Below are 12,672 nucleotides of genomic sequence, written 5' to 3'. Positions count from 1 at the left end.
AGAAGTGAGCCAGGATATCCAACACCCAGCTCGGATATGGATGAAGGCATCCCACTTCCTGATGGTGGCAGAGGTGGGACTACACCACTCATGCCGGATAAAGCAAATCTGGAGTGAAAAGAGGGCTACAAACAACTTTCCCTGGGCCTCTGAGCAGTCTGCCTTTGAAAAACCCAGAGATGTTCAGCAAGAACTGGAGCAGACATCAACTACCCTGGAAGTGTCCAAGGCCAAGCTGGACGGGGCTTGGAGCAACCTGGGATGGTGGAAGGTGTCCCTGCTCACGGTTTTTAAGATGGTTTTTAAGGTTCCTTCCAACCCAAACCATGCTGGGATTTTACGATTCTCTGATCAAACAGGCAAAGGTTCGTGGGGCTGCAAGTTTGACACAAAAATGCTGATCATGAGGAAAGACAGCTGCAGGAAAACGAGTCCCACCACCACAAAAATGTGAAGAGACGCTTTGAAGTCAGAGAGACCAAAGACTCTGCACCAAAATAAGGAAACCAACCTTTCTTTTTCTTTTTTTTTTTTTTTTTTAGAAAAAGATAACATCACTCAGTGTATTTTTTCAATCTTGCTGGACATCATACTGAACCACTGTAAAGCTGTCAGAGAAATGATATGCTTTTTTTCTGTTGTCAACCAAAGCGTGCTTTTATGGAGTCAATTAGCCACAAATGATGAACACACGTCACTTGTCTGGGAATGAATTACAGTACAACCCAATAAACACAACCGGCTTCGCGCTCTGCTCATCATTGCCCCGATGAGGAGGAGGCGTCAAACTTCCCTATCCAACCAGAAAGGAAACTCCATGTTCGTTTGTGTTTCATCCTGCAAATTCATCTCCTTCAAGTGCTGCAGTGCTACAGTGTAGGGGGGAAATGGGGTCATTGGTATTTCTGCTCTGACGTGCAAACCTGGGCATGAGCCCGGGGTGTGAAATGCAATTACATCGGGGCAAAGGGTTCGGATAAGCTGGGATGGCACGGGGGCCTGGATGTACAACGGAGCTGCTGTCAGATTCCACAGAGAAGTGCAGCCAATGTCATCTTTACACAGGATTTTGTGTGCCCTCCACAGACCTTAGAGCCCTTTTTGAAGGTGGAGAGCCACAGTCTTCTCAAGTTTTTAGGGTTTATTTTTGTTTGGTTGGTTGGCTGGGAAGGTTTCTTTTCCTTTTTTTTTTTAAGATTTTAATAACAGATGGGTAAACTGAGGCACAGAAAGGTGGTGTGACTTGCCCACAGTCGTTGGTAGACTTTGAACCCCCCCAGATCTTGCTCCCATCTGGGACAGAGCGAGAAGGAAGGGCTGTTCCCAAAGCTCCCTCCACTTGTTCCCAGGGTGAGGAAAACCGTGTCTCCTCACAGGGCGAGGGGAAGGGCCGTCACTCTCAGCGGCGATGTCTGGTGGGGCGGGAACGGTTCCTGCCGGCCCCTGGGAGGCCAGGGAAGCGAGGAACCCAGCATGGAGAGGCAGGAGCCGGTGGGTCAGGCACTACAGGATGCACTCGTGCCTCTCCGTGGCTTTCAGGGCCTCGTGCATGCTGGCGGCTGAGAGCCTCCTGTTGATGTTCCTGTACCTGCAGCGCAGCAGGTTCCAGAAAGTAGTCCTCAAATCCCGGTTGAAGAAGGCATAGATGAGGGGGTTGATGAGGGAGTTGGTGTAGCCCAGCCAGAGCAGAGTCCTCTCCAGCCGCAGCGGGATGCAGCTGCAGCGGATGCCGCAGATGAACGGCCGCGCCGTGGACATCAGGAAGAAGGGCAGCCAGCAAAACGTGAAGGCCCCCACGATGATGCCGAGGGTCCTGGCGGCTTTTTGCTCCCGCTTGAAGATGGAAATGTTCTTGCGGTCTTGCCGGAGCAGCTTGGAGAGCGTGGCGCATTCCTCCACGGCTTTGGTGCGCCGGGAGCTGTGGTGGGCACGGCTGGAGGCCTCGAGGCAGTAGACGCCCTCCTCCTCGTAGTGCTTGGGGAAGTTCATGAAGCGGTGCTTCTCGGCACTGACCTTGGCCGCCTTGTAGATGCGGCTGTACATCACCAGCATGACGGCCATGGGGATGTAGAAGGCCACCCCCGTGGAGTACACGGTGTAGCCGAAGTCCTGGCTGATGAGGCACACCCGCTCCACCGTCACGTTCTGGGCCCAGCCGAACAGCGGAGGGAGGGTGATGGAGGCCGACAGCAGCCACACGATGAAGACCATCTTGGCCATCAGCTTCCCGTTCTGCCGCACCGGGTAGGTCAGCGGCCGCGTGATGCCCAGGTACCTGCGGGAAGGAGGAGTTGTCAGGGGTTAGGAGTGGGTGCTGTTGGGGGTGGTTTTCGCTCCTCATCAGCTTTTGATCCTCGCGGGAAAATTTTGGCCCCCAGAGGGGATAAGGAATTAATTCACCAAATGAAGATCTCCCCAGGGACGTGCTCACTTGGCTGAACACCCCAATTTAACTATTTCCCACCGCTTTCTTGCGACCACGCCATGCATGGAATCACAGAATGGTTTGGGTTGGAAGGGACCTGAAAACCCTCTCATTCCATGGGCAGGGACACCTTCCACTATCCCAGGTTGCTGCAAGCCCCATCCAGCCTGGCCTTGGACACTTCCAGGGTTGGGGAGTTCATGACATGAGGTGTCATCAAACTGCTGAGTGCAGCCTGAACTCTTCATGGTCTCCTGGGGAATAAAAATGCTTTTAAAAGCTTCATTTTCAGGAATAAAAAACGCTTTAAGAAGCTGATATTTCCACCAGAACTATTCTGTACAGAAAACATGCAACAGCTTCCAGCCATGGCACATAACTCACTCCAGAGTGTTGCCCTTCCCAAGGAAACACCCAGCAGTGGGGTGGGTGATGCACAGAGGGATGTGCCACAGGACTGACTCCAGATGAAAGGAGTAACTCCTAGCAGTGTTTAATGGGAAGTAGGAAGCCCAACACCCTTCTCTTATTTGTTGGTGAAGAAATACAGCCTGCAGCTGAGATGGCCCTGAGGGAGCAAGAAGTAATCTTGCTTTTGGGAAGACTTAAAGATGTGTCTGCATGAGCCCTGCAAGCAAAGCTGGAGATTGGATGAAGCTGTCTGGGGACAGTTTTTGGGCCCCTCATGACAAGAAAGACACTGAGGGGCTGAAGGGAAGGGAATGGAGCTGGGGAAGGGGCTGGGGCACCAGGAGTGGCTGAGGGAGCTGGGAAAGGGGCTCAGCCTGGAGAAAAGGAGGCTCAGGGGGGACCTTGTGGCTCTGCACAACTCCCTGAAAGTTGTTGACCTCTGGAAACTAAAATAGGAATGACCCAAGCAGCTGGAGCCATCTGCTCGCTTGCACAGCCTGTAGCTGCCAAAGTGATGGAGTCCAGCCCTCCATCACGAGGAAAATGAGTGGGGTTCGGAGTAAGAGATCCCCAAAACACCTGGTGACCCACAGATTCCCCAATCCTGACACATGGGGTTAGGAGTTACCTTATTTTGCCTGAAAGGAGCTGGAGGCTGCACCAACGATCAGCTCCTGGTTGTGCCATGGGGTGTAAATGTGAACCATCCTCAGTCTTTTATTGGGAGGGTTTGTGTGATTAAGAAATTGTGCCAACTGTTGGTAAATTGGAATTGTAGAGCAATAAATCAGGGGGGAGCTGGCCGCTGTCAGCCAGTGTTCCCCCTGGAAAACATCTGCCTGCTCCTCGGCTCCAATCCATCCAGCAAAAACCTCAAGCCACTCAATATGGACTTCTGTTACGTTACAGCCTTTTGGATTCCAATCTCCTGCTGCCAGGAATTTTTAGGCAGGAACACCTCACCTCTTAATTGTTCTTGGATTAATGGTGTCACACCAGAGGGGCAGTGAGAGCAGCAGCTCTGTGAGTATTTTCTGCTGAAAGCTGAACAAAAAAGAGAAAATATCTGTGGAGAATTTTACCTCTGCTGCATCATTTTTTTTCTGGCAGTCAGCCTCATTGTAAGTGTTAGGAGATTTTCTCTTCCCTGATTATTTCCCTTTTCCAGATCCTCCCCCAAGATTAGAAGATGGAAATAAAATATAAAAAAAAAATCTAATTTCTCCTCCCCTCCTGACTGCTAAATCAATTGAGAGACTAAAGTCTTCTCCCCTGCCTCCGTGATAAAATGATTTTGAATTCATTCACTGAGTTATTCTTTCCTGGTTTTCCTCTGTGTTTTTTTCGAGCTGGCGTTAGTCACAAAACCCAACCAAAACTCTCTGGGACCATTTATGTCCAGAGAATCCCAGGATGGTTTGGGTTGGATGGGACCTTAAAGATCACCCAATTCCAACCCCCTGCCATGGGCAGGGACACCTTCCACTATTCCAGGCTGCTCCAAACCCCGTCCAACCTGGCCTTGGACACTTCAGGGATGGAGCATTCACAGCTTCTCTGGGCAACCCATTCCTTCCTGATGGTCCTTGATGCAACTAGACTGGGAGAAAACCCTGCTCTGCTGCTGCAATTCTCAAATGAACACCCCAAAATCACCCCTCTGTAGATCCAAGCCAAGAACTTTGCCAATAAATCCGTGCTGTGTGGTGTGCTATCCTCTCTTATGCTGTTACTGGGTTTCTTTGGAAGCCGATCTGCCCAGGATTTGCTGAAACTTCAAGGAATTTATGCGCTAGCCAAGGAAAACGAGGTTTAACAAGCAGGCAAAGCAGGCAAAGCTGACACATTTCATCTGCGGGTGCCTCGTGAAGCTGCTGCTGGAGGAAATGGGGCCGTTTTGAGGTCTTTGTAATAATTTTGATATGAGCAGGAAGCCCTCAAAATAGGGCAGCGTTTGCAGGAGGCGAGGTAGCACTGACAGGCGGTGGAATTTGAGTGGAATTCTCTCCCTTTGAATTTTTTTTTACTTTTTCTCTGTGTGTGTCATGCTGCTGATCAAGTTTAGGGGTAATCGGGTAACAAAAGGCAATTCCCAGAGCAGCGATTTACGGGCACTTGGTGCAGATTTATAGGGACCCCGCTGTGCTGAGCTGATGGTGCAGCCACTCATCCCAGGTGCAATAAATTCCTGCCACATCCCTGATCCTGCAGATCCCAGCCCTTGGTTGGGGGGTGGGAGATCTGCCCCAGGCGGGGCTGCACCTGCAATCCCATGGGTGAGACAATTCAGAGCGTTTATTCTACACTCAACGGGAAGCATGGAATGGGTTGGGTTGGGAGGGAACTGAAATCCCATCCAGTTCCACCCCCGGGGCCAGGACACCTTCCACTATCCCAGGTTGCTCCAATCCCATCAAACTTGGCCGTGGGCACTTCCAGGGATCCAGGGGCAGCTACAGCCCTGCCAGGGCCTCACCACCCTCACAGGGAAGAATTCCTTCCCAGTATCCCATCTAACCCTGCCCTTGTCCTGTCTTTACATTTCCTGATGAAAGGTCCCTCTGTGGCTTCCCTGTAGGCCCCCTTCAATTTTTGGATCATTATCTCAGGGATTCAATAGTAAAAACAACCCAAACCTCTCTGAGGTGTCCCTTTCTCCACCCTGCAGCTGGTGAACTGGGAAAAGATGGATCTCCACTCACACAAGAGGACAAATGAGCCCACAATTAGGGTTTCCTTGACCCCACAGTTCTACCACAATTCCATGCCTCCTCTGCAGCCCAGTTAAGCTCCTTCTCTGATTTCCAAGCTGATGCTTTTCCTTCCCCATCCCACTGAAGGAGAGAGGGATGCAAAAGGCAGCTGGAGGCTGCCACACCTGCCCATGCCCCTCAGTCAGAGCTGGTGGAGCATCCCAGGGCTCCATCCCAGATACAGAGCAGGGATCCACCTGGCCTGGGAAACATTTGGATGAAGAACATGGGAAAGGCAATCCAGCAAAATGCTGTGCAGGTTTCATCCCCCTGACTTTCGGGAGGCGTCCTTTTACTGAGGATGACCCCAGTTTGGAGCATGTAATCTGATTTTGGGTGGAAAATACTTACCAGGGAGATGGGAGAGCCCCAGCAGAGCTGCCTGGGTAATGGATGGAGAGTTTTTTCTCTGCGAGGAAAGCCAGAAATGATGTGTGGGCTTTGGGGAGCTCCTTTTGTCAGCTCCTTGGCATTTTTAGGGAGAGATTCATCAAAGCTGAGCAGCCAAAGGAGGGGATTTTTTTGTTGTTGTTGTTGGTTTGTTTTTGGCTTGTGACATTAAAAAATCTGCAACATTGGCAGGCTTTTACATAAGGAAAATATAAGAGGATGATGGATGTTTCCAGCATTTTTCTTTTCTGATTTCAAAGGAAATCAATCAAATCTCGCTTCAGACAAGATTAGTTCTACCAGCTTCAATCGAGAGGCTTTTAGGAAGCGCTCTGCATTAATAATCAATAACAACAGCCTACATTTTAATAGTCCTCATCATCCTGGGCAAACCAAGTTGCTTTTCCATCTAAGCTAAGCAAAAATATGAGGACACTTCAGCCATCAATAAAAACAGAGCCTCCTCCTTGGCAGGAGCAGGCCTGACAGTGCTGACCAAGTTGGATCCAGGACAGAAGCAGAGGAAATATTTCTATTTCCGAGAAGCACCAGGGCTCTTCCTCTTCTTCCTTGCAGGACAGGAGGAAGAGCTGGTCCCCACCACTGGGGGAGGTTTGGGTTGATGCCTCACTGAGATAACAATTTAATCTCTTTCAGAGCAGGTTTTTCAGGGACTCTGCGAGCTCAGCTCTCCCTGTGCTTTCGCTTTGTGGCTGTGTCACCACAGAAATTGAGAATTGTGCTTTTGGAGATGTTCCTGTCAAGAGTTCAACCAAAAATCCTGCTCGTGCCAGGCTCAGGGGGGAAGTGGAGATCCAGGCATGATCCTGGATCCTCAGTCCGCCTCCATGCACTGCCTGAGGGTGCTGGGTGGATGTGGAGCAGTGATGCTGCACGGGATGCTTGAGACACTGCCCTGGGACGACTCACACGACTCCCAGCCCATTCCCGGGGATCCTTGAGGGGGAAAGCAGCAGGACAGTGCCCGGGTCACCTCTTCCTCTAATGTGCACCAGAGGACATCTCAATAATTCCCGTTCTCTCCTCAAGCCTCAGCACAGACTGACCCCACAAGCCCTCTGCACTGTCAGGTTTTCCTTCCTCCCACCCAGAGCCAGGTGCGCACAGCTGTCCAGTCCCTTCCCTCTGCTCAATCCTTGCTGTTTTCTCCTTTCCCAGCTGGAAATACATTCCAGGAAACTGCCCCGCAACCACTCAACTTCCCCACCAGGCCTTTGGTGAGGGGAGGATGAAGTTCTGGGGTCAAACTGATCATGGTGCAGTTCCTGTGCCAGCACATGAGGGACAAGCCCATGCCAGAAAATTCAGGCTCTGTGGCAGCCCCTTGGGACACAGCTTTTCCCTCCCTCCTACCTTCCCAGGAAAGACAAACTCGGGATCTGCCTGCACTGTGTTCTTGGATATGGATCTGCCCCCCGGAGGGACGTGATGGATGAGTGGAATCAATGGCAAGGATTTCTGGGGAAAGGTCTGTCCTATTTTTCTCTGTGTTTGGAAAAGCCTTGCTCCAAGGGGTGGGATGAGATGGGATGGGGTTGGTTGGTTGGGAAAGGAGGGGAAGGAAATGGGAAGAGAAAGGGAAGAGGAAGGAAAGGGGAAGGGAAGAAGGAGGAAAGGAAAAGGAAAGGAAAAAGAAAGGGAAAGGAATTGCATGTATTGGGGTTTTGGGGACTTGGGATGGGGTGGGAGGGGTTGTTGACATTCTTGGCTAAGGAAAAATGAAATGGGAAAGGGGAAAGGGGGAAGGGGAAAGGCAAAAAGGGAAAGAGGGAAAGAGGGAAAGAGGGAAAGGGAAGGCAAGGCAAGGAAAAAGGAAAAGAAAGGCAAAAAGAAAGAAAAGGAGGAGGAGGAGGAGGAGGAGGAGAAGGAGAAGGAGAAGGAGAAGGAGAAGGAGAAGGAGAAGGAGAAGGAGAAGGAGAAGGAGAAGGAGAAGGAGAAGGAGAAGGAGAAGGAGAAGGAGAAGGAGGAGAAGGAAATTTTAAAGCAGAGCCAGTCTGGTCAGTGTGTAGCCACTTCCCTGCTCCTCACCCACCAGGAAGAAGCACTGACACATTTCATTCCTGCATTTCATCCCTTCCCTCTCACAGAGTCAGCCTCCTGCCAGCTCTGAGCACACCTGCTCTTTTTTTCCAACAGGAAAATTATTAAAATAAAGCAAGTTCAGCAGAAGAGCTGGACTCTCTCTAACAGCAGCTCTGAGCTGCCCGGGGCTGTGGATCTGCAGCTCCCAGGGGAGCACTGGCTGGTGGAGATGAAGGCTTCGGAGCAGGACTCGCTGCTGGCGTGCCCTGGGGGGGATGTCAAGCAGCAGCACGGTTTTCTGTCCTTTCTGCTTCTCTGTCACCTGCTGTCACACCTGCGGAGGTGACCGGGGAGGTGGCACAGCTGAAAGGGCACATGTCACATGTGGGATGTGTCCTTTCCCTGAGCTGCTGCTCCCGAAGCAGCCCAGCCCAGCAGTGCCAGCTCAGCCCAAAGCGACCCCCCGAGAAGCCAGCACACGTCAGCCCCGGCCACCGGCTCGTCAGCGCGATGGCCCCGATGACGCAGCTGCTAAAATTAGAGCCACCAAGGTGCTGACTTGTCCAAGCCTGGCCACTTTGCCAGGCAGGCTTAGCCTTTCCCTCCCAGCCCCAGGTGTGGGAGGTGAAGCCAGCGAATTCTCACAAATGCGCTCACGGGGCTAAACCAGGGGAGTTGGGATCTTGGGATGGGGTGTGGGGAGCTGCTGACATCCTTAGCCAAGGCATGAGTCCAGGCAGCAGCAGAGAATCCCGCAGGACTGGCTCCAGAAGCCCTGGAACCTGGATTTCCAAAGTGCAGCTGGGGGTTTTTTTGCTTTCTTGGACATGGCCCAGGCACCTTCCACGGAGGAGGCCAGGTGCTGTTCCTCAAGAACAATGTGAAGCAGCTGCCAAAAGGGGGAAGACTGAGGAAGTAACTTGGGGAAGTTACTTGAGAAAGCACCCTGAGCCCAGCTCTTCCAAAGGCACTGAATTCCCACAGAAAACCCTCATCCCCTGGGAAAAAGCACACGCAGAAGCACTGATCCAACCAGGAACACGATTCCAGCGGCTGCCAACCTCCCGACACACCCTGATACCAGAGCCCACCCGAGCGCAGGGCAGCAGCCCAGCCCTGCCTTACCTGTCCACGCTGATGATGCACAAGGTCATGATGGAGGCGGTGCAGCACATCACGTCCATGGCGATGAACACGTTGCAAAACACCTTCCCAAAGAGCCACTCGCCCCCCACCAGGTCCGTGATGGTGACAAAGGGCATGACGGCGAAGGCCACCGACAGGTCGGCGGCGGCCAGGGACACCACCAGGTAGTTGGAGGGCTGCCGGAGCTTCTTGACGATGCACACGGAGATGATGACCAGCCCGTTGCCGGCGATGGTCATGAGGATGATGATGGAGAGCACGGCCCCGATGACGACCTTCTCGGTGTCCCCATAGAGCAGGATCTCCTCGCCGCAGTCCGTGGCGTTGGTGAGGTTGGAGGGCGGCAGCTCGGGCTCGGCTGGGGCGGGGGGTTCCTCAGTCATGAATGGATTCGGGAGCGGTTCCCGAGCCGGCCGCTGCTGCTCCGCGCTCTCCACCAAGAGAAGGTGCTGCTCCAGAAACCTCCTGGGGCTGGCCCTCAGCAGCATGCTCCGAGCTCGGCACGAGCGCTCCCCCAGCAGTGACACCTCCAGCGACAAACCAGAGCATCTTGTCACAAACAGGGCGAAGAAAATCAAATATCCTCTCATCCTCTCCCCCACCGTCACCACCCCCCTCCACCCCTCTCAGCTCTTGCCTCCCCGAAGCTGCGGCTGGATCTCACGTGCTCGGCAGGAAGCCGCTTCCCAAGTCTCCTTAAGGACACGCATTTTGCCGGGGGATGCTTGGAGGAAGCCGCTCTCCACCTGGGAAGGAGCAGGGACCGCCTGCAGCATCTCCCTGATCATCCATGTGCTTTTCCAGGAGAGGGAACGGGTTGTGGACTGTGTTTTCCTGCCGAGCTGTGCCTGCTGGGTTTGCACTTCTCCTCTGCATCCATACATTTAATCCCATGCGGAGCCTCCGCTGTGGATACGGGAGCGGATGCGACAACACGAGCCACAGCACCAGTGCGGGCACAGCCCCCGCCGGCTGCGTCCCCTGCCCGTGGCACGCACAAACTTCAAAGCCGGGACTGCAAACCCTGCTCCTGGCATGCAGTGGCCACGCACGGGCTGTCAGTAGCCACGGGATGGCAGCGGGAGCGCATCCATCGCATGCAGCACCCCCAGGGTACCACGCACAGCCCAGGCATCCCAGCTCGTTCCCGGAGCCTGAGCATTCCCACCACGCACAGCAGAGAGGCTCGGAGAGCCGCGGCCGCGCTCCCACCCCCGGGATTCCACCCCTGCAAGTATTTCCCGGCCATCCGCACGGAAACTTCAGGGCAGGGCTCACCCCTGGGTGCTCCGAGCATCAGGCACAACCTGCATCCTCTTTTTTGTTGTTGTTGCTGTTTTGTTTCAAACCCCATTTTCCCCTTGAAGTTTTGTTTCAATCCAAGGCGGATTGCAGCCCCCTCCTCCCCTTTACAGGATCCCCCGGCTGGGGCCATGGGGGTCCCGGAGTTACCTGTGCCGAGGGGGTGAGACATCCTCCAGGCGAGCCCCTGCGAGCTCCGGGCAGGAGAGGAAGCAAAGAGCCACCCCCGGAGCATCCTTCTCCCCTCCCCGCCTCGCCGGTCCCTCCTACCGCCCTCCCCTCTCCTCTGCCGGGCAGGGACCCAGATGGTCCCCGGCTCCCTCGGAGCCCCAGGGAGGAGCAAAGAGCGGGGCGGGGGGGTCCAGGCTGGATCCTGCAGCGGTGGGAGGGAGCGGGGAGCGTGTGAGGATCTGGAGGGAAAGGCTGGAAGTTGAGGAGATGCCTTGGAGCGCTGAGAGGGAGGAGAAGCAGCCTGGAACCCAGGGCAGGCTCAGAGCAGGGCACAGGGAAAGGCGCCCTTCCCCATGGTTATTTTTAAAGATTATTTTACAGGAGAGGGTTTCTCTCCTCGTTCCGTGCATTTTTCCAGCCTTCCTGCTTGTCGCGGGTCTCGTATTCCTTCAGCTCCGCGCCGAGGACCAGTAAACAGCCAGGGAGAGGCAGATCCCTGAAGATGAGCCTTCCCTAATCCTAGGAAAACCGAGATAGAGACTATAAAAAGAACTGGAAAGAACATGGAGAGATCCACATCCAATTCCCTCTCCACCAAATGTTCCACGGGGACTTTGGAGCTGGGATCACTGATATTTCAGCCCCGGGCATCAGACGGCAGTCACAGTTTGCTGCTCCTGGGGTGGAAGATGCGGAGCAGAGCCATCTCCTACACTGGTTGTTCCCAAGGGCGCTTCCCTCGGGAATTCAGCCCCTCCGCTGCCTTCCCGGGGGGATGGACAGTGCGGGGCCCATCCCGCATCCCTCAGGGTGGGGGAGTTCAGAGGGGAGAGGTGCGGGGGTGTGGCTGTGAAGCTGTTTGCCGGCTCTGGAAGCGATTCCCGACGCTCTGCCCCGTGCTCAGCGCCTCGGGAGCGAGGTGGGAATCTCATCCCAGCACTGCGCGAACACCCAGGTGACAGCACCCTGGGAGTCCGGGAAGAACACTTTTAAATCTCAGCCATGCCAAGCTCTGCATTACCTCCGGTCAGAGCCGGCACCGACCCCCGGGGATTTTTGGGGCAGATATTCCCGGGGGGAAAAAAGGGTGTATCTACAAGGAAAGCGCGGGTGGGCTAAACCAGAGCTGGTAAAGCTGTGCTTAGCTCTGGGGTTCCTCCTTTGCTGCTCGAGCATCGCAGCGTGTGTGGGAGGCTGGTGAAAATAGCTTCCTCTCCAGGCCAGGACGTGCTGGAGGAGCTCCGGGAATTTTTTTCCTTGTTTTTTCCATGACAGGTGGGGTTTTTTCCCGGCCCCTCCAGAGCAGTGACGAGCCAGGGTGGGATGGGGCTGATGCACAAACCCTGCACGACCTGGGGAGTGGGAGCTGCCTCGGGGACCAGGCTGGACTCGCCGAGATTTGCCAAATACACCCGGAATTTCCAAGGAGAAAAAGGGGATCTGCAGAACTCCCTGCTGCGGGAACCGCCGGATTCTGCAGTCTCCAAAGCCAGACAAATTCAGCCGAGGAGAAAAACACCCCCTAAGGACCGGCTCAGGCAGTCTGTGGCCAGATGCCTGGAGAATTCCAGGGAATCAATCTGTGCCCGAGGCACAGATCTGCTCCCACCCCTGGGAGAGGGGGTAGAGGAAGGATACGGGGTGGGGAACAGGCTGGAGGGGTTTTTCCAGGCTGGAGGGGTTTTTCCAGCTTCCCTGGAGGCTGCCTTGAGGAGAACAACACGGCAAGGAGCTCCTGTGCATGAAGGAGAGACAGGGATGGATTTTTTCCTCTCAAGGCAAGGGAAGCAGCCGGTTCATGCACAGAGGTCGAGTTCATGTCCTGGCAGAGAGGAAGGAAGGTGAAAAGGTGATTTTAGAGGTGAGGAAATTCCTGGACCCTTTGCTGTGGCCTTCCGGGACTTTTGGCAGAGCCTCAAAATCGAGCAAGAGGTCCAGGGAGCAGAATTTCCCCCCCACCTCTGTCTCATCCCAGCCCTGTTTCTGCAGGACACAACCTGCAGCTTTTCCCTTTCCGACCTCCTGCAGGTC

At 54.2% G+C, this 12,672-nt stretch overlaps 1 protein-coding gene across 1 annotated transcript; it reads right to left on the bottom strand.

The window, feature by feature from the left end:
* Nucleotides 1–309: 309 nt before the first annotated feature.
* Nucleotides 310–11,398, bottom strand: LOC125326709 (5-hydroxytryptamine receptor 7-like). The gene is made up of 3 exons (XM_048305147.1): nt 10,621–11,398; nt 9,148–9,695; nt 310–2,275 (listed from the first exon to the last, which is right to left on the bottom strand). Exons 2-3 carry the CDS (start codon nt 9,654–9,656, stop codon nt 1,504–1,506), a joined length of 1,281 nt encoding a protein of 426 aa, XP_048161104.1. The 5' UTR covers nt 9,657–9,695; nt 10,621–11,398; the 3' UTR covers nt 310–1,503.
* Nucleotides 11,399–12,672: the final 1,274 nt, after the last annotated feature.

Source organism: Corvus hawaiiensis, chromosome 5 (assembly GCF_020740725.1).
Source record: "Corvus hawaiiensis isolate bCorHaw1 chromosome 5, bCorHaw1.pri.cur, whole genome shotgun sequence".
Classification (NCBI taxonomy): domain Eukaryota; kingdom Metazoa; phylum Chordata; class Aves; order Passeriformes; family Corvidae; genus Corvus; species Corvus hawaiiensis.
Note: the sequence above shows the minus strand (reverse complement) of the source record. Positions and strands in the feature narration are given on the sequence as shown.